The following is a 25,206-nucleotide window of genomic DNA, read 5'->3' on the forward strand; positions in this document are numbered from 1 at the left end:
GTTTTATCAATTCGTGTCTAACAAAACCCTCACCCTTAGGAACATGCACTTGTGCTTGCACTGGAATGAAGGCCCCGTTGTTATCAACCAGCTGTTTTCTGTGTGAAACCAAAACAGCATGAGATTTTAATGAATCTGTGCAGCATGCTGAGTCCTGTCAGGTGGGCCATGCCTATAATCTCCACGGTAATGAGGCTGGACCAGGTGGACCAAAAGCTCAAGGACAGACCGCCACATAGAGAGAGCCTGTCTCAAAGACCAACAGTAGTAAAGCATGCTGAAGAGCGTGTCTCTCCCTAAAAGAGGACGGTGGGCTGACAAGTAAGAGATCACCCTGTCCTCAGCATGACTGACCCGAGGCCCTCCCTATTAATTACACAAGGGAGATGGTGCAAGCAAAAATAAAGCAGTTTAATGAAGGTCGTCCGCCAGACAGGTCAACTATGATCTAATCCAAACAGGAAGCTATCTCAAAGCACTTCCCCTACTGGCCCCAGACACTCTCTTCCTTCAAGCCTTGGCATTTGAGGAGCTCTTCTCTCCCGGTTTCTTGTTACCCTTTGTCTTCCCAATCACCGTCTCCACAATTACAGAAGTTTCTTCATACGTCTGAATACTCTCTGTCGAAATCTTCTCAATGGATTCCACCACCTCTACCTTCTTAAAAGACAAAGCCTTCGAAGGGCTCTTGGCCAGCAGGCTACTGCTCTTACTCCCAGGCCCCTCTGGTCCACCCTGATTGGACCCAGACGTTTGTGAATGGGTCGTAGATGGTCCATCAGGACCAGGTATGATCACAGGACAGGGTCTCCTGCCCGCCTCATCGTCCTTCCTGCTGTCATCATCTTTTTCCTCCAGATCTTTCGGTTCCTTGGCTCTTATCCCATTCTTGTCTGTAACCTGTTGATGGTTTGAGTGGGCACCTTCCCTGCCCTGGGGAACCCCCTGACCATTCTCCACAGGTGGCATGGGCTGTCCAGGAGAGGGCTCCACATGGCCATCATGATGCATAGAGTCTTCCTCAATGGAAACCACCACCCCACCTCTAGCTGGGATGGAGGAGGAGTAGAACTCGGGGTCAACAAAACTAGATTCCCCTGTGACCAGTATATGCCGTCCTTTGGTGAAGAGGTCCGCGGGTGGCTCTGGCACAGGCTCTTTGTGGCCGCTCACTCTCTCTTTGACTACTTTGCAAAGTTTCCCAAAGGCTTTGCTTATCTGGCTCCCATCTGGCACGTCCTCAGGACCGCCTTCTTGTGTTGGACTTACTTCATGTCCGCCCCCTGCTCCCAGCTGAGAGTCTCCATCTCCTGTAAGCTCCCCCTGCACTGCCTTTGGCTCTTGTAGAGTTTTTAATGGTGCATCTTCCAGAGTTTCGTCCACTTTATCTTGAGCTATAATCTCCTTTCTTTTTGGAAGGCTCTTGGGGAGGGCCTTCTGTCTGGGTTTAGCTGCTGTAATATCCTGCACAGCCCTGGTAAGATCTAATGGAAAACACAGACAGTTAGGCCAAATGTCAATGAAAGGGAATAATGACATTCGTGGAAAAATATAACAACTGTATTGAAGGCGAGCGGCCAGGAATGGGCTGAGCCAAACACAATGGGGAAAGGCCATGGAGCTGTCATCCATGTCAAGGTCCCAGCTGAACCAGCTGAGAAAATATGCATGAGTCACAATTTCCCTCTGGATTTGCCAAAGGGAAGGAAAGGTGCCACTTCACAGTTAACCCTCAGCTAAAATAACACGCTGACACACATGGGCTATTCCCAAGAACTTTTCTCCTTCCAAACTTCTTGGCTCAGCCACATATTCTACTCAAGGGAACATACCAGAGAGTGAGGGAAGGCACTCTCCCTCACATAAAGGCCATTTCTGAATTAGGGATACAGCTCAGTCTCTAAAATGCTTGTTGCACACGCATGAAGACCTAGGTTCACTTGCCAGGATCAATAAGAGGAGAAAAAGTAAGAGAAAAAAGAGGTGTGGCGATATGGCCCATTGCTAAGATACAGAGAAATGCAGCTGCATATTCATTTATGAATGTAATATCATTAATTCCTCTTTCGTCCCCACATGAAGGGAATGGCCATCAAGGAATATCATAATTAGGTTGTTGGGACACTGTAGGTAGATGCTGTCTCCAGCCTGAAGCTGCTTGACCCTGTCATAGGCCCAGTAGCCTTTCCATGTGCTTCTTTTGAAGCAGTTACAGATATGGCTGTGTGAAGTGAGTTCCCACTGTGTAGTGGAGATCCAGGTGCCCTGCTGCAAACAGCATGGGGATAGAACTGAGACTGGAGTTGTTGCAGCTTGGTGTTATGGTACAGTACCATGTGTCTCCATGTGTTATTCCAACGGAGGGTTAACTGTGAAGTGGCACCTTTCCCTCCCCTTGGGGAAATCCAGAGGGATATGAGGCAGGGCAGACAGCTCAATTTAGTTGGCAAGTTCCAGGCCAATAAGAGACCTTATCTAGACAGACAGACAGACAGACATAATGGTAGTGCATGCAATTAATCCCAACACTCAGAAGATAGAGGCAAGCAGATCTCCATAGAGTTTGAGGTCAGCCTGGTCTACAGTGAAAGTTCCAAGTCAACCAAAGCTACATAGAGAGATCCTGTCACAAAGAAAAACAAAAACAAAAAAACAAAAAAAAGCAAAACAAAAAGACTGAGTGTCACCTAAGGAACAATAAACATGCACACTCATATGCACACATGTATACCCTTGTGCACCTGCACACACATGCACACCCTTGTGCACTTGTGCACACCCATGTGTACCTGCACACACACATTCACATCCATGTGCACCTGGGCCTAGACAGAAGAAGAAAGTGGAGGAAGCTAGGATTGGAAGACAGAGGCCAGGCTGGAGGAGTGTTACCTTTCACATTGGATCCAAGGCTGAGAGAGGCCCCATGGCTTGGGGTGATCAAAGAGATGGGAGTCTCTATGAAAACGGAGCTCAACCTGGCAGAAAGAACCAGAAACAATGTAGAGCCATCTTTAAGTCATCAAACCAAGTGAGGCGAGGGACAAGATCAAGCCTTGAATATTGAGCAAAACTGAAAAAATAGAGAGCTAGACAGACAGGACAGAGAAAGCTTTCTCTAGACAAAAGTGGGCATGAACTGTACATCACAGAGTGGTAACCACATAGATATTCACACACTGGGCAAGCACATACTAGACATCCTCATTTCTTTGAGCTCAAGTCGTAAACGGGCCTTTTCACAGTGACTACTCAGAATCTAAAGTGCAGTTCTCCATCAGATTGAGTCTGCGCCCTCTATTTTTTAATTAAATAATTAAATTCAGGTTGAAATATTTAGGGCAAACAATTATTCTCTATAGGATATACAATATACAAGATACATATATATTTACAATATTATATCACATTTAAAATACATATATAAGATATAATATAGTATATAATACATATAACATAGGACATAAAATAATATATAGTATGTAAACATAAAACTGTTTAAGGAAATGGGGGACGATGTAAGAGATTACTGGATCTAAGCAGAGTGCTCAGGAGTTACTTGGTCCATACTGTAACATTTTTTTCATACTGTAACATTTTTATCTGTTTTTAATCTACTTCAAAACTGATATTAATGAGCCGACCAAACAAGACTACCATTAACTTTATGGGCAGCCCTTTCCCTAACACAAAAGTTGTCAAAGGGGAATTAAGTGCAGTTCTAGAGTTCTCTTCATGGGTGTGCTCAAAGCAGTCACAGAAACATACATAGAACACGGAGCTGCCCCAGGACACCTGGCTCTGGACAGAGAGGGAATAGAGAGAAGCCTGCTTTCCCTGGTAAACGTTTGCACCAGGCACACACAGCCAAGGCAGAGCATCTGGAGCAGAAGGAGCTCTGCTACAAGGCCTGGGAGAGGGAGGACTTCTAGTCTCATCCAACCTAAATCCAAAAAACTGGGAGGATGATGTTGAACCACAACTGGATAGCTGGCCTATTCTCCAAGGCTCATCTATAGACGGCTATCAGCATAGGCCAGAGAGAGGGGGAACTTCCCAGCAGTAAGTGGGGTTATCACAGATCTGCTAAGGAGAAGACCTGCACTGATCCTCCGAGACAGTAATCACAAGGGTAGCAGCAGCATTACCTGCTAGACCATCAGCTCCCAGGGGGTCACAAAGCAGACCCCTAATTGGGGCTGTTTCTGTTCATCCCTGAATAGAAGATGAATAACTGTGTAGCAGGAGTGTGACAGACCACTGGAGGAGATTTGGGCAGAGAGCGTGGGAGGGAAGGTGGGATGGTTGAAGGCATGCCTGGTATTTTGAGTTGGGATGTTTGCGTTTCCTTGCCTGCCACATCACCACTCCCTCCAACTGTTCCTGGCACACAGCGAGCACTGGACAAAGATTTGTAGAACGAGGGCGTGGACAGACCAGGGACGCAGGCATACAGATACATGGCCGCACCTGTTGCCTTCAATCTCAATGATCCGATGATACCGGTCTAGCTCGTTCCTCAGGGTCTGCTGGGCCACAGCCAGCTGCCTGCAGTCATAGGACGACCTCTCCAGAGACCGCTCAGCCTCCTCTATCTCCTTCCGGAGGTTTTCGATCTGCCCATTATAAAGCTGGATCTCGTCATCGTAGCACTCATGAGCATGCTTAATAGCTTGTTCCAGGGCTGTTGTCTGTGGACAAACACAAACGGTATGAAACTCATCACACCTCCACAAAACAGGTAAAAGCTAGTGTGGGGGCCAGCAAGATGGCTCAATAAGTATGAACGCTTCTGAGCAAGCAAGAGGACCTGAGTTCAAATCCCCAGCATCCATGCAAAAGCCCACATGCCAGTAGGCTGGGGATGGGAGGAGGTAGGGATGAAACACAGGCAGATCCAGGGAGCTTGCTGGCTAGCCAGTCTACTTGAAATGGTTAGTTTCAAGGCCAATGAGAGACCCTGTCTCAAAGAATAAGGTCAAGAATGATAAAGATACTTGGCATCCTTATCTGCTTCTCTGTGCATGACTACAGCACAGGCATAACACACACGCATGTGTGCATGCGCACACACACACACACTCTCACACACACACACTCACACACACCATACAAATTTAAATTAAGGTTTTTAGAATGGGGTGGAAGGGCTGGAGAGATGGCTCAGCCATTAAAAGCTAGGCTCACAACCAAAAGTATAAGAAGGGAGTGGGAAAACAGGTCATTTTCTTTTACTTTCAAGAACTTCTGGGGTTGGTGATTTAGCTCAGCCATAGAGCGCCTGCCTAGCAAGCGCAAGGCCCTGGGTTCGGTCCTTAGCTCCAGGAAAAAAAAAGAAAAAGAAAAAGAAAAAAAGAAAAAGAAAAAGAGCTTCTGGGAGTGTGATGACCTATATATGAACTTAGCCACAAGCTTACCAATGTGCAATAAGGCCCTTAAAATCTCATCTCAAGAAGAAAAGGATTTGGCCTTTAAAAAGGTGAATACTGAGAGCGACATTTCTCGAACTGCTCCATGCATTAGAGCTGCCAGGGGTGGGAAGGTGGGGGATTCTGACTCCAGCGATGGAGCTGGCAAACTCTTCTCTAACCAGCTCCCATGGGATGCTGGTGGTGCTGGTCCATGGATCATGCTTGAAGCTACAGAAGGCTAAACAGACATCTGTGTCCATGCATGTGCACTTCGAGATGCTTCCTGAATCTAAGCCTAAGTGTGCACACTGGATGTCCTGGTGACAACCATTGCTGTGACAACTGGACTCTTCCCTCAGTGGTAATATTCAGAAACTTAGACTGCAAAAGTGTCTAGGAAAGGGGTTGGGGATTTAGCTCAGTGGTAGAGCGCTTGCCTAGGAAGCGCAAGGCCCTGGGTTCGGTCCCCAGCTCCGAAAAAAAGAACCAAAAAAAAAAGTGTCTAGGAAAATAAAGGACCAAGTACATAGACTGAACCCTTTTATGAGTATGTGTGGCGCAGAAAAGATATTTGTATGCATGTATATCATGTGTGATGTTAGGGGGTACGTGTGTATATACGTGTGTGTGTGTGGTGTAGGGATATGTCATATGTGTACATGTATGTAAGATACTGACGTGTGTGTGGTATGTGTGTATGCATGTGATTTGTTTATGGCTGTGTATGTGGGGAGTATGTACATGTGTTTATACATACATGAAATGTGCATGATATATATGTATGCATGGCATATGTATGATTGTGTAGTATGTGTATGTGTGATGGGTATATGAATGGTATATCTGATGTGTATATGTGGGGGTAGAGGGGGTGTGTGTTGTATGTGCGTTGTGTGTAGTGGGTAGAAATGCGGGGATGTAGTAGAAGGTGTGAGACATGTACTGAGTGTGTGGGTGTGGGGGCCCACATGCGCTGATGCCAGAACAGGAAAACAGGTGCCTTCCTGCATCACTCACTACCTTCTTACCTTGAAGGACATCTGCCACTGACCCAGAAGCGTACCGTGTGGGTGAGCCTGGCCGGCTAGCAAGCTCTCGAGAGCTGCCTGCCTCTACCCACAATGTACAGAGCTTGGAACCAGCACTGAACCCAGGAGATCCCATCATTGTCTTCTCCCCTGGGACTTCAGAAAGGAACACCTCAGAAGCAGTGGCATGGAGGGGGTTCCAGACTACTAGGAAGACATGCAAGTGGGGACTCACGGCTGCCATTCTGAAGCAGTGACCTTTTGTAATGTACGGGGAGAAGCTGAGAGAAAGAAGTCCTCAGACACAGGAATGAAACCAAAGAAGGAAGATAAATAGAGTTGAAGAAGCCTGTGCCAAGAGAGGGAAGAGAGAGAGAGAGGGCCAGGAAGCCAGTGCCTCGGATCCTGGTTCCTGGTCCCTGATGTATGCATGCTCTCAAATTCCATAGGCTTCCTGTTACAACCACTTCCTTCAGGCTTGGGGAGATCCTCCCCAGTGGAGAACCCAGCATGCGTCCCTTCAGCCAAGTCATGGAAGTCAGCACCATCAACAGAAATGACACTTCTCACAGGCCCTCGGTCCGATCCTGACAACACATTAGGGAAACTCAAGTGGAGGTCTGGTCCACAGAGCTCTTCACATCATTGAGATTATCTGTCCAGGCAGAACCATTAAGGCACTGTCCTGGATGGCAGGAGCTCAGGAAGCACAGGGTCTCCACATGGGTAGAGGGCAGAAGTCATCAGGTGAGGCATCTCTATGAATCTCATTGTCCTGTGTGGTTATAGAATGTTAACTTAGAGGAGGCTGGGGCACAGAATACAGAGGATGTAGTGCTCTTTTCAACCTTGTAGAAATCTAAATTTATTTCAAACTACAGTGTCCTTCCTGGTTAGGCCAGTTGCCACAGGTTTTTCTAGTCCTCTAAAATCAGTCCACACCTGTAATGTCAAATGTAAGTCACACCTGCCTCCTACTGGGGTAGCCATGATCTTGCCAGGTGACAGTGCTCACACACACACCAAGAAACGTTTTCAAGAAACAAGGGGGTTGTAAGTCCCTTCCAGAGCTTGAATCTCAGAGCTGCTTCGTGGTGACATCAAGGGAATGGAGCCACATGTCCAGGGGACGGAGACAGAGACTTGAGAGCATTCTCAGACACCTTTTGTATGTGCTGGAAATGTTCCTCAATAAAGGATAGAAGAAAGAGTGAGGTATGACAGAACCTGCGTCCTCTTCGTGTATGGTGTCCTGGTCTATCGGGAAGCTCTCATCTTAGTAATGGATCAACTCACCAAATTCATTACGGCCTCATCAGGGAGGAGCTGCTATTGTTCCCTTTGCTACAGAGGAGACTGGGCCTACAGGAGAAATGACTTTCCCATCAACACCCCAGCAAGGTGCAAACCCACCTGGATAGAGTGCAAGACATTGCCTGAAACTGTGGCCTTCTCATCCTATCCTTCCCCAGGATAGAGGTGAGCAGTGGGCAGTAGGCACACACACACACACACACACACACACACACACACACACACACACACAGAGAGAGAGAGAGAGAGAGAGAGACAGAGACAGAGACAGAGACAGAGACACAGAGAGAGACAGAGACAGAAAGAGACAGACACACACACCACACACACACACACACACACACACACACACACACACACACACCACACATACCACAGTCAGGCACACCAGCTCTCCTCACAGAATGCACAAGGGACTCAATGTGACAACAGGCAGAGGTTTCCTGGGGTGTTTCAGGCTTCTAAACTGTAAGCGGGACAGCCAAGGGCCATCATGAGAACAAAGCTAGAGACTAGGTGTTTATAATTTGTGATCTAAGGGATTGCTTTTCTCTTTGGGTGGTGGGCAGTTTGCTGATTGTTGTTCCTCTGAAGATGTACAGATTTTAAAGGCTATATCCTCAAGAGGCTCACCACCCATGCCATGTGTCCCAGGCACCGGCCAACCTTTAACAGGCAGTTAATACTCCTCGGCATTCCTCGGACTCCTTCCAGCTTCCTCACGGTCCAAGGATGTGGATCTGTTCACGAAACTAAACTTCTGTCTTCACCAACGTGGCTTTTATAACTCAAAACCATAAACTACACATCAGAAAAAAATAAAACAGAAAAACCAACAAGTTTCACTTTCTCAAGCTTGGGTGTGGCTAACATAGACATCTCTGCACTGTGCTGGGAACCACCAGTCATCGCCAGCTCTCACCAGCTAACAGAGAATGAGACACAGAATCAGGCAGATGACTCAACCATTGGCATCGAATGACCAGCCACATCTCAAATGCCTGTCCCTGGCACCGCATAAGGAAGGGGATTTCCAGAAAGAAGTCGTTCATAAAAGGCAGGTACCATAGGAGGAGCCGGGAGAAAGAAAGATTAGCTGGGTTATCTGGAAGGGAGTGTCTAAGGCCCAGGGGAGAGAAGCGGGTAAAGGGCAGGAACCACAGGCAAGCAAGCTCTTTACGCTATGAGCAAGGTGAATGCTGTCTCTGCCTGGAGCATTAGACGGTCCATCTCCTTCTATCCCTTCAGAGAGCAGCACCGGGCAGCAGGAGTCTATGCAGGAGCCGGGCAGCATGCCTGTCTGTGCAGTGAGCTCCAGCCTCAGTCCTACTCAGACCAGATGCTGCTGGGTGTGAGACCTTTACTGAAAAGGAGGAAGAGGCTCTCGGGGATCGGCCCTAGATCACAGGGCATGGCTAAGTGCACCAAGAAGGTCACGATTGTCAGTAACTGTGGACCCAATATGGTGCCTCCCTCTCAGTGGTTCTCAACCTTCCTAATGCTGTGACCCTTCAATACAGCTCCTTGTAGTGTGGTGACCCCAACCATAACATTATTTCTGTTGCTACTTGATAACTATCATTTTGCTACTGTTATAAATCATAATGTAAATATTTCTGGAGATAAATAGCTGTCAAAGGGGTTGCGAACCACAGACTGAGAACTGCTCCCTAGAAAATGGTGAAGATTGAAATCAGGCAGCATACCAAGGACACTTGTGGTGGGACCTGGACGAAGATGTGGTCACAGGCATGTGGCTCGCAGGGCCTGGGCCCAGCACACTTCTGCTGTCACAGTCAAGTCAGCCAGCAGAAACGGAAGGAACTAAAGGCCAATGGGAGCATTACTGTTTGAGACATCTGGCAAAAAAAAAAAGGGAGGGGTGAGTAATTTAGATAAAAATGATGATGGTGGTGGTCGTGGTGATGGTGGTGGTGTTCATATAGCCAGCAAGATGGCTTTGTGGGTAAAGGTTCTTGTGACCAAGCCTGACAGCCTGAGTCTGAGCCCCAGGACTAATACAATAAAACAAAAAGAATAAACTTCCTAGAGTTGTCCTCTGGACACCACACATACCCGCACACACATGCATGCGCACGCACCCATCACAGAGGAGACAGACAGACAGACACAGAGAGACAGAGAGGATAAAGAGGGGGTTTTGCTTTGCTGATGGGATGGTGCCCTGATTGAGCGCTGTTTCTGAATATCACCACTAGATGGTGGTAAAGAACCTTAATGAAAAAGAGGTCAGGGCTCATCCTGCTTGCCAATCAATAAAACCATTTTCAGGTCCCCTCAAGACGCAGATTGCCTGTCATTCCTTCCCCGCCTGGAAGAGGTGAATCCTCAGGGGGCCTGGGCCTCTGTGTTTGGCTAACTTGAAGGAGAAGCCCCAGCTCCAATCTCAGGCTCTGTTCTTAGAGGCATGGATCTAACTCCTGGAGGACCTGTTAAAACAGGCGCTGCCAGGCCACAACTGGTCTGGATGTACCTGTGAGTCTGCACTTCTGTCAAGTTCCCAGATGCTGCTGATGCTGCTGGGACCCTGAAGACCCCAACCGTGAGGTGTTCTGGAAGCACTGAAAACCTTACCCAGAACCGCAGCCCTGACAAATGTCTGGCCCCTCACTCGAGCCTTGACTTGTTTAAGGGCTCGGCAACCAAACCTGCTTTTGAGGTGGGGTCCTGTGCGGGCACAAAGACTCTTAAACTAGGTAACCTCCAACAGTCACCATCTTGGATGACACTGAGAGAGTGTAAGCCTGGAGCTCACAAGATCAGGCATGGAGCATTCTGACACTGATTCCCCATCCTCCAGCCCCCGCCCACTCCTGCCACACCTCCCCTACCCTGTGACTGGCACTTACATCTCTGGTTCTCTTAATTCCTGAATCAGGCCTGTCAATGTTACCTGGAAACTTGAACAGTCATGATCCACACAGACAATAAGTCAGAAACTATCATTTTCAATTCGAGCTAATTAGACAAGATCAAGGTCTCTGTGAACTTTGCCCCCCTGGTACTAAACTTTGAATATGCTAAGTGGCAAGGGATTAAAGTTCTTAATTGATTTTTCTTTAAAAAGTAAGTTATTTAAATTATTCCTAATCACATAAGCCCAAAAAGAGGAAGAGGCCAGAGACGTGAAGTTGGGTCGGAGGGTCAGACACAGGACTTTATGCATAGCACTGGCTTTGAAGATGGGACAGCCTTGGCCAAGGAGTGCACAGCCTCTATGACTAAAGCCAATGAGGAGACAGGGTCCTCCCGGCTATAGGCTGCTGGAATTGACTTGTACCAACCACAGGAATGACACTGAAAGCAAGTCCTCCCACAAGATCCTGCAGCAGGGGCCAAGCAGGCCCCCTCCTTTATGTCATCCTGGGAGACCCAGAACGGAGAGACCAACCTGCCTGCCCCACTCCCTGACTTACAGAACAGTGCGAAAATAAGAATACGCAAGAACCATTTCTCAACCTGTGGAGGCGTCGAACCTGGGGTTCCATTAGACCAGTAGCTGTATTTTGTTACTAAACAGTCACCCCTCGGGATCCTAAGAGTCCCACTCAACCAAATGAAAATTGGAAGTATTTTTTAATTGTCTCTGCTGAATATATACATAGCCATTTTTGTCATTATTCCCTAAATAGTGAAAGATAAACCCACTTACACCCACTCACACTGTCCTGAGTGTTGTAAGTTCCTACGGGTGAGCTAAAGCGTATGGGAGAACTTCATGGTTTATATACAGACACTAGGCACTCCGGAGACTTGGGCATGCGTGAACTGCAGTATCTGTGGGGTCGTAAAGACTAATCCTCCTTGGACACTGACAAGCGACTGTACAAACACCTGCCGAGCATCACAGACCTGCGCTGCTCCCCTTGTCCGCCATGTGGAAACAGTGTGCTTTCTGTAGAGACGGAGCGTCTTGCTCTGCCCTTTGCCCTCTTCCACAGAAGCATTTCCGCAGCCGAGTCAGCCAGGATACACCCTACACTCCACAGGTGCTGTGCTGTTAGGTCAGGGTGTGCAACAGATAGGTGGGCCAGATAAAACCCATTTGCACCTCAGGCTAGATCAGCTTGCCAAGGGCTCCTCTAGACATGATCCCTCAAGTCCAGGACACTGTATAATATGGAATTGTTTGGTCATTTTTGACAACTATCTTTTTTGGCCTTCAACATTTTATGAGTAGGAGTCCACAAACTTCACAGACTAACAAAACCTAGGGACAGGAAGGGGGACCTAGAAGAGAAAGTGAGACCCTGCCTCAGACACAGAGATAAACTGCAAAGTCTCAGTAGTGTCAGAGGTTGGAAACAGGGGATGACCCAACAGATGTACCTCATGTTCTCAGAAACCAGGCCAAGCCTGTTATTTCACACCCAATGAACTATAACTAACAGTTTGAAAAACATGGGTTTCCAGGACCATGACAGGCCTGCACCTGCTTCCTCAGTCACATGCACCACACATGCACAATACACACATCCCACATGCAGGAACATGTACCCTACCTAAAAATATCACACACTTCATAAACATATCACATTTTTATAACAATCAAAAACATATGTGCACACAAAGAAAGACAAACATTTGCCCCCAGAACTAGAATTTCTATTTGAGATCAGGGTTTTCATCTTTTTAGTGTCTAGAGCTGGCTTCAACTTTGTCACCCAGACCACAGGAAGTGACATACTTCACATATAAGCCACATCATATGTGTGTGTTTGAGCAAATGCATAAGTAGTCAAATATATCCCGATATGTTTAAGACAAAAGTTTTCCAGAATAAACTCTATACTTTTAAGTGCCATACATTCTGTTCCTTCCTATTCTCGGCTCCATATTGTTGTTCTCTTCTTTACTTAATAGCAGTCAACTCTACTGAATTCACTTTATACCTAACACGTTTCAATGAACAATCTGAAAACCACAGTCTCCAGAACCATGATCAGGCCTACACTCACTTCCTCGATCACAGGTAAAACACACGTGCAATACACACATCCCACATGCATGCATATATGTCTCTACATAGATAAATAAATCACACTTCATATGCATACCACATGCCACACATACACCTGGCATTACACATCCCACATACACAAATATACACACACATACACCATGCCACATGCACACCCCACACACCCTTCACGTTACACATATATGCAATGTGCACATCATACACACTTTACAATATACTCCACATACATACACAGCAAATACACTCACAGCACCCCACATACTACACACAGACCCTATATACACATACCACATACATCATATACACCACCTACACCATATACATATACCACATACACCATATACATGTTACACATACAAACACAGACACATGCACACCACATTCTCTACATAAACATGTCTCCATTTCTCCCTTCTCCACTCCCCCCACCCAACTCTTTTCAGTCCTCAAAAGAAACCACAGTCACCCAGAAGGATCTGGTCCCTGAGTCATGGCTATCATGTCCTGAGAATGCACTTTTAGGTCGTGACTCAATTTCTCCCCTGTGATCTTGCACTGTTCCTGGTTGCCTACCAGTGGCTCCTGGGAGTGCTGCACAGTGAGAGCTTTGTGAGAGGCCCGGTGGGGATGGAAAACAGGATGTGAGAGATTGCCATTAAACGAGGATGCAGGTTAAATCTTTCCAGATGCCATGGGCTCTCAAAGGCAGGGTCTGAGCGACACGACAACCCAGATGCCCTGGGTTTGACAGTCAGAACTTTGGATCCTTTTCTCTTCTGTTCCTTGACTGTACTTGCCTACTAAATGTCAGTTGATTGGTTTGGGACATGTGGCTACCCAGCTGTAGGAAATGCAGCATTTAAACGAAACATCCCCCGTCCGTCTCTGTGCCCATCTGCATGGAATTGAGAACTTGAGGAGCCGTCAGGGTTGTGAACCATGAAAGCCATAACTAAAATGAAACAGAAATGTCAGCCTCACACTAGCAGACATTTAATGAGAGGCGAACACTGGTACAACCCAGCCTCCTCCCTCCCTGTGGACACTCTTCCCAGACCTTCACCAATTCCAAAGGAGAGACCATCAGGAGAGGAAAAACAGGGATGCCCAGATTTGAAGCCTGAAGTCTGTCTGTCTGTCTGCGTGTCTGTGTGTCTGTGTCTGTGACTGTGTCCATGTCTGTGTTGTTCTGTTAACAGGCCTGACATAGGCTACGTGGTCCATGATGAAAAGTTATTGCCCTTGGTAGGGAGAAGTCTGACTCAGTGGAGACAAGAGGAGAACCATCATGAGGCTAGGTGTCCACATGTCCCTATCTCTGTCCCTGTCATTGTCCCAGGATTCTTCTTAGCAGACACACACCCTGGGAAACCTCAGTCCAGGACAGAGCAAGGTGTTTGGTCACCTGCTCAAAATGCTGTCATGTAGGCCACACAGGGGTGCTGAGTCTGTAAGTCACAGAACTGGATAACTGTGCTCTCATGTGCCACTTCAATAAGATGCGGACGATTCTGACAGGCTATGGATCATACCTGGGCCTGCAGCTCAGCTTTCTGTGCCTGCAGGTGGGTGACTGCCTCCCGGCCCTCATCCAGCTGGTTCCTCAGGGCAGCTACTTCCCGTTCTGTGAGCAGCTTCTCCTGCATGAGGAGACCAGACAGATTCAGACAAAGAAGAAGAGCAAGGATAAAAGAGCAGGGCCCTTTCTTTGCATCCCCCCAAATTCATGTGCCAATCCCCAATCTGCCAAGGCATTGGAGAGTGGAAACCTATGGAAGGTGTTTAGGGTCGTGAAAACGGAGCTCCATATCCCCCACCAACTACCACCATGGGGTACACAGTGAGGAAGAGACTACAACAGGTACTAACTCTGCTAGCACCTTGATCTTGGCCTTCCGGTCTCCAGAGCTGTAAGCAATAAACTAAGGGGTCCTGTAACAACTGCCCAAGCTGGCTCAAACAGGCCCACCGTGGCCACTGTCTGAACCACTCACTGCTCAAGAGGAAAAACTTAGTCAACAAAGAGCAAGAGATCCAAACACAGGCCTATCTGTGCCACAGACTGGCTAGCCAGGCAAATATTTGCCTTCCGGAACCTCCATTTTCCCTTTTGTGAAAAGGCAACGGTGGGATGCAGATGCTCATTTGACTCTGGCTTCTGTGCCTATGAAGATGAAAATCATTTTGTGCTCTGAGCCGTCAGCTACACCACAGTGCCAGGCAGGAGTCATCTGGCCCCAAAAGGTGAAAGGCAAGTAGAGGCCTGATGAGGCCGCGACACTGGCCTATGGATGATCAGTGGGGCAGTCCAGAAGGAAACCCCCTTCCCGCCTGTCCACGATCTGTCATGACTTGCCTCTCCACTTATTCAAAACTACCGGTGATTCACAAAGGCTAGCTGTTCAGGAACCCTGCCTTCAAAACAGAGGGCACTGCCTCAAAGACCCATAAACTCAAAGCTGAGTCTAGACCAAGTGCTCTCCGTATTCAAGACATACAGAACGCAGCCCCTGCTCACCAACACCTTACAAGGAACTGCTGTAGTGTGACTCTCAAGGGTTCGAGTGCTGAAGGCTACGTCACTAACATATGAAACTGTGGAGAGGGGCGAAGCCTTAAGCAGAGGGTCCTGGGCTGGAGAGATGGCTCCGTAGTTAAGAGCACTGACTGCTCTTCCAGAGGTCCTGAGTTCAATTCCCAGCAACCACATGATGGCTCACAACCATCTGTAATGGGATCCGATGCCCTCTAAAGACAGCTACAGTGTACTCATATACATAAAATAAATAATTCTATTTAAAAAAAAAAGAAGGGGGTCCTAGTGGGAACAAGTGGGGGTTCCCTTGAAGGAGAATCTAGGTTCCAAACCCCCTTTCTCTTTCTCGTTCTGCTCCTGCCATAATGTGCTACACTGCCACAGGCTCAAAACCAGAGGCCAGCTAACCACAAACTGAAACCTTTAGGGCCTGGCTCACTTCCCCCTACTAGGCTCTACCTGCTGAAGATTCTACAACCTCCCAAAAGTAAGCCACCAACTAGGGACTAAGCATTCAAATACATGAGCCTGTAAGGGACATTTCACATTCAAACACTAACTGTTCATCTGTGCAAAGGTCCCTTCCACAAATTTCCAGAAAAAAAAAAAAAAAGCAAACAAAAAACATGAGAGTCAATGGAACAAACCTACAAGTGTTTACCTAACTAGGCAGTGTGCAGAACTCTTGAGCTGAGCTCACAAAGAACAGGAACCTTTTAAATCTTTGCCTTTCCTTGCATAGGTAGACACCAAGACAGTAAGTATCACCCACCACTGCCATCGACAGCCAATAGCTCTTAGGGAAAGGCTAGACTGCCAACAGCCCCACCCCATGCATCAACCTTGGGCAGACCCAATGCAGATAATGAGGGCTGTTCACAAGTGCACAAGTTCACAAGTGCAACAGCCATTATCTAAATTGGAGACGAAAACAGATGGGAGTTTTAAACTGAGAATTTTACATCTCTCACACACGCCATGGGTTCACAGTCATGAGCAGAGAGGGCCTTTGAAAATGACTTCACTAAGTGCCTTGAAGTTTCAATTTCATGACCAAAATGCTGAAGAAAATAAGAAAGCAAACAGTCTGCTGCTGTTTGGGTGTCTCCCAGATGAATTCCCAACAAAGCAGAGTTGAGAATGGGGCCTAGTTGAAGGTTCTCTGTTCTCAGGAATGGATTAGGTGCCTCTATGAAGAAGCTCATGGGAGGCCTTTCTGTTCTGACGTGTGAGGACCAGGAACTTGCCCAATTTTTTTCCTTCCCACCTTCCACCAAGAAAGGCAGCCCAAGACAGCCCCAAACCAGAAGACGCTGGTGCTTTGATCTTCAACTTCCCCTGTGTGAAACTAATTTTTGTACTTTATAAATTATTCAGTCTATGCACTGTATTATGGCTTAGCTACATCCCTTCTTTAAGAAATGGGCAGGGGTTGGGGATTTAGCTCAGTGGTAGAGCGCTTGCCTAGGAAGCGCAAGGCCCTGGGTTCGGTCCCCAGCTCCGAAAAAAATAACCAAAAAAAAAAAAAAAAACAAATGGGCAAAAGAGGTGAACAGACACATTAACACAGAAGATCCATTAACAGTAGATAAACTCAACAATGATACCTAACGTCATTAGTTACTGGAGGATGCAAATTCAACCCCAACCAGACTCACTGCATACCTAGCAGAGAAACAAAACAAGAACCAAAATGAAGGCTGGGACAGCAAGCTCTGTCAGGAGTGTAAAGCAGGAGCTCATTCAGAACTAGAGGGACTCCAACCACGGCTGGGTAGAGCAGAAGCATGGTTTGTGGCCTCTGAGCATTCCTGCTGAGTCCCTTTGTGTGAAACACTGGGAATATGGAAGCAACAGCTATAATCCCAACACTTGGGAGCCCAAGGCAGGATGATTAAATCTCCAGGCCAGCCTGGGTTACAGAGCAAAACTGACTCAAAAGGAAAAAGAGGAGCAGGTAGTCAAGACTATAGAGAGGCCATTAGAAAGTAATTAGGGTTGGAGAAGGTCTTCAGGGTCCAGTTCCCTGGATGAATCCTGCTAGCTTCATGAGAAGAGAAAAATCAAAGGACACAAACATGGACACACACACACACACACACACACACACACACACAACTTGTTGCCATGTAGTGTTCTATAAGACATTACTAGCAGGAACATTGTACCTAGATGAAGCCCTTGACCCTGAATCTCCAGAACTGTAAGCCAACACGATCCTCTGTAGAGCCCATGCTATTACTGCATCACCGGCAATAGGAAAGAGGCCAATACAGCAAACTATTTTGAGAACCAGCTTGGCAGTCACTTAGGAAGTATGCAAGTAAGAACAGACCATGTCTCCTAGAAAAAAAAATACCTAAGGTAATCTCAAGGGACATGTTTATGTCCTCTGAAATCTATCAGCATTTACGGTTTGAACAAAGAACAAACCTCACCCTTGAACAGCACTTAGAGGTTAACCTGAGGTAGTTCTAGCAGTCAGACCCAGTGCTTATCCCTGGACCTCTCCGAAGGCCAACCCCTCCACAAGAATGTGAGTTAAGACTCAGACTCCGGCTTCCGCCAGGATTGGATAGCCTGCCACCGTAGCTCCAATACCTACCTCCCTCATCCCACCCGTGACCAGGGACACTTGAGGAGCAGTCTGTATGATCTGCTGCAGGATGGTGATGTAGGTCTGAATTTCCAGAAGATTCTGTTGCAGAGGGAAAAGCATTTTCATTAGAAGTTGAGCTGCCGGGCTCTCCCTCCCCATGCCCCACCTTGTGCAAGCCCAGGAAGGAGTGCCTGCACATACTGTCCCACAGCTGTGACCACGCTCGCTCGTAAGGACAGAGGGATACACTGCAGCTGCCACTGATGGCTTCTTGCAGTGGGCATTCCACATCTGCAGGAAGCAGCGGGGCAGAAGGACAAACTGGGGCTCAGTTTGTTTTGTCATTTCCCTTCAGGTACCTTCACACACTGCCACTGCCCTCACAGAGCCCTGGATGACAGGTGCCTGAGAAGAAAGGGGACCAAACAAGGCCTGGAAGCTACAGAGGACTGCGTCAGCACAGGGCAGTGTTTCTGCGGGAAGGCAACTTCAGCCAGCCACGCCTACACTAAATGACTTATTGGAAGTCATTTATGAGACAGGGCTAGCCATCTACAGGAATGCCTGGTGACCTTTACCAGACAATGCACCTTTCCCAGCTCTGAGCAATGACTGCTAACACAACCCTCTGCAAAAAACAGCCTTGACCAATCAATCATTGGTCAAGTTGTCCAGGAAATTATGAGGGTCCCAGCCCATGAGTGAAAAAGACCAACCTCTGGCCTTCGGGTGAGACCAATGCTCCCCTCTCTCACATTATTCCCATAGTCCTCCATTAATGTAACTGTGGAACTTGGGTCTCTGTTCACAAGAACTGACTTCAGCCCTTCCTCATCAGGCTGGGTCCCATCAGATAATGAATAGAAGCTTCACACCATTGTTCTAAATGCCTACTTTAGGCTGGCTCCAGGCACTGCTCTCAGGATCCGATAAGATAAATATAAGGAAGCTGTTAGGTGTGGAGGAGGAAACAGGCCAGGGCCTGGTGAGAGGCTGGGGAGATTGCCAGGGAGAGAGTACTACAGTCCAGAGTGCAGGCACACGCAGGGAGGTGAGGAGGGTGAGAGGGAACACAGGGCTAGCTCCAGACTGTCTCTAAATTACCAAGCTGTCTTAGTCTGAGTTTCCCTAGAAGCAGTTCCCCAGAGAAAGATCTGGGTGTGGACAGCTGAGGTGGGCAATTGCTCAGGACCATGTGACTAACAGGACAGGGAAGAGGCACGGAAAGGACACTGGCCAAGCAGGGCGTGCCATCTATTGCATTCCCGTGGGCATGGAGGTCAGACTGCTGAGGATCTCCCCCAAGTCCTGCTGCCCTGACAAGAGGAGCCCAGGGAGTTTACATACAGACTCCCATCAGCCGCAGAACAAGGCTGCTCAGGGGTATGGAAGCTCCCCGATATTTCCAACGAGGCAGCAGCTCTCCTCTGCTACAATAAACTCCTGGGCAAAGAAGCACAGACACTATATCAATGAAACAAGGTCCCCAAAAAAGGACACCACCAAATGAAAGCTTCACCAAGAAATCCTAGCCTGGGTGAGAAAAGATGGAGGCCCATGGGACAAATAAGACACTCCCCATTCACCCCAGGAATAGGGTCCTCACAGCCCTGGCGACTTGCAGCTAACTCTACAGAGGACACTTCCTGGCTTCGGTTTCCTCTTTTTTTTTTTTTAAACAAAATAACAAGGAAGACGGGGGAGGGGGAGTACAAATTCTGATCTCAGCTGTAAATAACCTCATTTCCTTTATCCCAGTGATTGTCAACCTGAGGGTCACGGCCGCTTTGGAGTCAAATGACCCTCTCACAGAGGTCACCTAAGATTGTGGGGAAACATTACTATTCATAACAGTAGCAAAAGTTATAGTTATGATGATCAACATAAATAATGTTGTGGTTGGGGGGCACCACGACAGGAGGAACGGTATTGAAGGGTTGCAGCATTAAGGAAGGCTGAGAACCACTGCTTTCCCCATTCCTGTCTCCAGGTTCCTGCTGATAAGTCAAGGCACAACAGACCTAAGATTCACATATGGGCAGTCAGAGAAGACCAGAGCCTAAGACCCCTGTCTTCCCTTTCTGTTAACCCATGGTTAACCCAAAGCAAAACCAAAGAGGATACGACTCACATTCTGAAGATAGGAAACAGCCTAGCGAAGTCAGACTGCACACTCACAATTACACAGTGTTAGGATGTGATTGTCCAGTGTGTGCCAAACCTCCAGCATCACACTGGCATGTAAGGGAGCAGAAAGGTCAGGATACTCTGAAAGAGGAGGCTCCTGGTTGAAGAGGATGATAACCCCACAGGAAGAACAACAGTATCAACTAATCCGGACCCCTCAGAGCTCCCAGAGACTGATACACCAACCAAAGAGCATACATGGGCTGCCCCTCCCCCTCCCCACCCATCCACCCCACCCCATCCCATCCCGCTACATATGTAGCAGACGGCTGCCCTATCTGGCCCCAGTGGGAAAGGAAGTGCTTAATCCTGTAGTAGCATAATACCCCAGGGAAGGGGGATAAAGAACTCATGGAGGGGGGACAAAGGTGGGAGGGGGGACACATTTGGAATGTAAATAAATAAAATAATTAATGAAAATAAATAAAAAGTAAATAGAAAGAGGAGGCTCCTAAGAAGGTGTTAACTTGTTGTCTCAAGGCAGAGCTAAGGACTGTAACATAATACCTTAAACACACACAGGCACACCCAATTTTTCTCCCTTCTCTACATTTTTCTGGATAAAACAGTTGACTGCTTAGTAGAGATACAGCTGCCTAAATCGTTTTGTAAACTACCACACTAAATTCTGTAAATTACAGACACTAAAACCTAACATCACAATCCCCAGCATAAATCCTGGCATTGCCCACTGATGCTCTCTGTGAGCCTCTGGCTAGGTAAGCGCCCTGGCTAGGTAAGTGCTGTCCCTGGCTCGTGCACATTCAAGGTTTGTAGTCACAATTTGCTCACTCTAGCAGTAAGTGTCCTGTTCAACCAAACGCACCCTGGAGTTTGGAGAAGAAAGGGCTTCCCGCACGTGGTGGCTGCTTGGTTACCTTTTTGTACCTGTCCTTGGCCACACTGATATCTGCCTGCAGAAACTGGGCTTCCAACTGAAGGTGCAGGTTACGCAATAAGGCTTCATCAGCTTCCTGAAACAAACAGAAAAAGCCATGCCAAGGTCACAGGAGCACTTAAGTATAAAGTGAACCAGTGTAGAAATACAGGCACGAGGTGGGGACTTAATGATATTAACCCAGATTCTTGTTCAGTGGGTCTGTGGGTCTAGGATTCTCTCTCTCTCTCTCTCTCTCTCTCTCTCTCTCTCTCTCTGTGTGTGTGTGTGTGTGTATGTGTGTGTGTGTGTGTGTGTGTGTGTGTGTGTGTGTGTGTGTGTGTGTGTACACGTGCGCCATCTTGCATGTGTGGAAGTCAGAAGACAACTTTCAGGAGTTGGGATCCTAAGCAGGTCATCAGCCATGTACAGCAAGTGCTTTTTCCCCACTGCGCCATCATGCCAGCCCTACATGCTGAGTTCTAAATAAAGCAGTAGGCTGGTGGTCATTAGACCTGGTTGAGAACAACAGTTCTCATTATGGGGCGACTTTGAACTCAAGGGGATATTTGGCAATGTCCAGAGGTACAGTTACTGTCAGAACTTGAAAGCAGGGTCAGGAAGACTGCTGTAAGTACCCTACAACACACAGTCCTCCACACCCCACCACACTCACACAACAAAGAATATTAGAGCCCAAATGTCCACAGTGTCAGGCTTCAGAAACCTTATCAGGAAAAAGCCAAGAGTTTAGATATATTCACATACCAAATAGCCTCTAGATTTACATACATCTATGTTTGTTCTGTATCTGACCATTGGGTTTCAAATCCAAACCTATATGAAGGTGGAGGGAGAGAGGTGACTCCACAAAGTTGTACACACACACACACACACACACACACACACACACACACACGACACAGCATGTACTCCCACCCCACCCCCCACATCACATCATACACACACTCACATGCACATACAATAATAATAACAATAACAATAACAATAATTTTAAAGGCTTTGCTCCCATCTGAAATTGACTTAGATGCTTCAGTATGTTTGGTGTGACATCATGGGTTTGTCAGGAATCCCCACTCCCCACGACAGCACTGCCTAGGCACGCCTGCCAGTACCGCAGACATTGCCAAGTGGTTTTTTACTGACCTCTTCAGAACTTTTTGTGATGAATGCTAATAATGGCTTTTCGTTAATTAAAGTAGATAGCGGTGTGGCCAAACTATTTAAGAGACACTACTCTCCAATGAGAGAATTAAAATAACCAAGATAAGTGGATTCCAGGACTCGGTGAGACACTTCCCACTTTGACTATTAGCCCAGCAAAGCTCTTGGAGTATATTCTCTGGAATGCCACTCAGTTCTCTAACTGTTCTTATAAAAAGACCACAGAAGGGGTTGGGGATTTAGCTCAGTGGTAGAGCGCTTGCCTAGCAAGTGCAAGGCCCTGGGTTCGGTCCCCAGCTCCGAAAAAAAAGAAAAAAAAAAAAAGACCATAGATGTAGGAAGACCCTGATTGTCTGATGCTGGCAGCCAGGACATAGAAAGTCTTACTCTATAGTGGGACCTGCCTCGAGTGGGCTTCCCAGACACTGTGGTCCTTACCCCTATGACACTGGAGAGCCAGAGTTTCAGGGAGTCTACTCATGCCCCATGGGCTTTTAAGATCTGTGTCAGAATAAAGACTGAATGTAACCCCCACCTCCCTCGGGAATAGCATTTAATGTACCCCCACCCCCCTTGGGAATAGCATTTAATGTACCCCCACCTCCCTCGGGAATAGCATTCTGATGTGGGGCCTCACTCCCTTGGAGCTGGGACTGTCTGGGACATATGTGGAGTGTCAGAAAAGGACACAGAGCCAACTTCTTGGATGTTTTCTACTTTCCCTCTGTCCCTTTTAAGCCTATAGGGTTAGGTAAGTCTTACTGATGCTCCTTTTTTTTTTCCCCAAAAATGAACCTATAATTGACCCACAATTACTGGAGAATTAGAAGTCAAATTCCAAGCACCCCTGTCCCTTACATTATTGCTGAGAGATCAAACACTCAGAATCCTATAGATGGAAGAGACCCTGTAGATCCCTGGGTCATCTCCCTGAAGATCATCAGAACACAGACAGCCCATCTGTCCAGAAGTTCCAGTGCCCTTCAACCAAACCCATGGACCTTGTGGCTCTAGCAAGGACATTTCAGGATCAGTGGGTCCCTCCATTCATTAACGGAAACCAACAGATGGTAGGACTTGGACTCTGCCATGGGCTTTTCTGGGATGCAGAATGGAGAACCAATCCTACCAGATACCTACCATCCCTCCACACCTCCCCCTGCCACCCCTCCACACCTCCCCCTACCACCCCTCCACACCTCCCCCTACCACCCCTCCACACCTCCCCCTGACACCCCTCCACACCTCCCCCTGACACCCCTCCACACCTCCCCCTACCACCCCTCCACACCTCCCCCTGACACCCCTCCACACCTCCCCCTGACACCCCTCCACAACCCCCCTGGGGATTATGCCAGGACCAGCATTGGCTCCAACAAAGCAATATTTCAAAGCCACCTGTGATGATAATAAAAATGTAATACTTGTCTTTAAAATAGGATAATCAGATGCTTCTGTAAGCACATGTCTTGCTTGGAAGACAATCATGTACTAAACTGCCCGGAAAATCCCAGAGGTGATCCAGCACTCCGGGACTGTGCAGTTGCTGATATGATGAGAATTTATTTTGGAAGCGTGTTCTTTTATTTGTGCCAGAGCACAGAAATGTGTAGACGCTTGTGTTTTCATTATGCCTGAGATGCTGTCAGCTGAATTTCCAAATGCTGCAGCAACAGAAGCGCCTAGATTTTTTCAGAATTGACTGCCTGCGTCATCTGTCTAATTTAAGAAAATAATCCAACCCCGATGGTGTGTGAACAGGGTAGACGGTTCACAAAACAGATCGCGCCACCGGAGAGCTAGCTATAAACGCAAACGCTCTTGAAGATTCCAACACCCCTTCCAGGTGCCGAAGACAGACACTGAGGTTCCACATGGTCCAGGGCATTTACAGCCCCACCCAACTGAGCTGCGGATGGAAGCCAGGGTTTTGCACATGCCCACATACCATGAAAGCGCTTTACTACCAAGACATCTTTGAGAAAGGAACCAGAGAGACAAGTAAGGTGCAAGGCACCCTTGACAATCATCCTTGACAATTTCAAAACGGAGCTGCTAAGGAATGGAGAACCACGTTCATTAAAGCCAGGGGCAAGCCAGGATTTAATTTAAAAACACTTTTCCTTCAACCCTGGACATCAAAAGAATCTTCCCAGAAATACTACAGGTTGCTCTTCCCGTCTGTCTGGAGGAGGCTCTGGGTGAGCGGAGACTCCTCTCCTGGGCCTCATTTCTGCTGTCCCTGCTCTTCCTCTGCCTTCCTCACCTTCCTTTCCCTGCAAACCTCTCCACACTCCAGCCTCCTCCTCGATGCTCCCTTCCCAGCCCCGCCCACTCCCACCCCCACCCCCTGGGTGAGGAATCCATGCATGTGAAGAAGCTGATAGCCCTGAAGGTGGTCGATCCGGTTTCCATCTTTTCTGCCCTGGACCTCAGTGCTTCCTGCCTGCTCTTTCCCACAGCACCGTGAGCCAGCCTTTTATGTTTTCCATTGTTTTTAGGTAAACACGTGTACCTAGAAGCTACATCCACTTAAATTGTTCATTTTAAAGAAAAGAGGGAGAGTAAGGCTTCAAAGTTCACTCCCTAGAGCCCTCTCACTGATTAGCAAACTCGGGAGTTAATGGTAGCCAGTAATCTTCTACGTACACATATGTGGCAATAAATTATAGAGGTTGTACAAGCCTGAATGTTTATTTAAAAGCCATCTGCGGTTCTTGCTCCATCGAAAGGCTGAGCATGTGACTAACTCTGGCCATACTGTTTTAAGTGTTATAGGTTGAGGGTTTTCTTTCCCTTCAAAGTGGGTAACAAAGAGCAGCTTGCTCTAATGTAGGTGCCGAGAGCCAAAACGTTTTGGTCTGGAAGTCCAAATTACATGAGCAGTGTGGACACGTGACAGGTGTGTGGACAAAGAACCAAAGACCAAATCAACGTCTTCCCATAGTCACACCCAAGGGTGACATCCTCGGGCAAGTGACATTCCAGGAAATAGCCCTGAGACTAACTGGAGAGGCAAAGAGTCAGTTTGACTAAGCAAACATCTCCAGACCTGTTGAGCAAAATC

General features: G+C 47.5%; 1 protein-coding gene and 1 long non-coding RNA gene across 2 annotated transcripts in view; one reads left to right on the forward strand and one right to left on the reverse strand.

The window, feature by feature from the left end:
• Positions 1–385: 385 nt before the first annotated feature.
• Bfsp1 (beaded filament structural protein 1) overlaps positions 386–25,206 on the reverse strand; it is a 34,493-nt gene continuing 9,672 nt past the window's right edge. The window contains 6 exon segments of the mRNA NM_031555.1: positions 386–1,484; positions 2,893–2,978; positions 4,471–4,691; positions 14,288–14,395; positions 17,897–17,989; positions 20,956–21,051. Of these exon segments, the coding sequence (NP_113743.1) occupies positions 511–1,484; positions 2,893–2,978; positions 4,471–4,691; positions 14,288–14,395; positions 17,897–17,989; positions 20,956–21,051 (1,578 nt within the window). The 3' untranslated portion in view covers positions 386–510.
• Positions 8,657–12,579, forward strand: LOC147995720 (uncharacterized). Its single transcript, XR_015684645.1, has 3 exons — positions 8,657–8,810; positions 9,002–9,635; positions 10,046–12,579. It is a non-coding gene; the product is annotated as an uncharacterized LOC147995720 (long non-coding RNA).

This window comes from Rattus norvegicus, chromosome 3, assembly GCF_021556685.1.
Source record: "Rattus norvegicus strain SHRSP/BbbUtx chromosome 3, alternate assembly SHRSP_T2T, whole genome shotgun sequence".
NCBI lineage: Eukaryota > Metazoa > Chordata > Mammalia > Rodentia > Muridae > Rattus > Rattus norvegicus.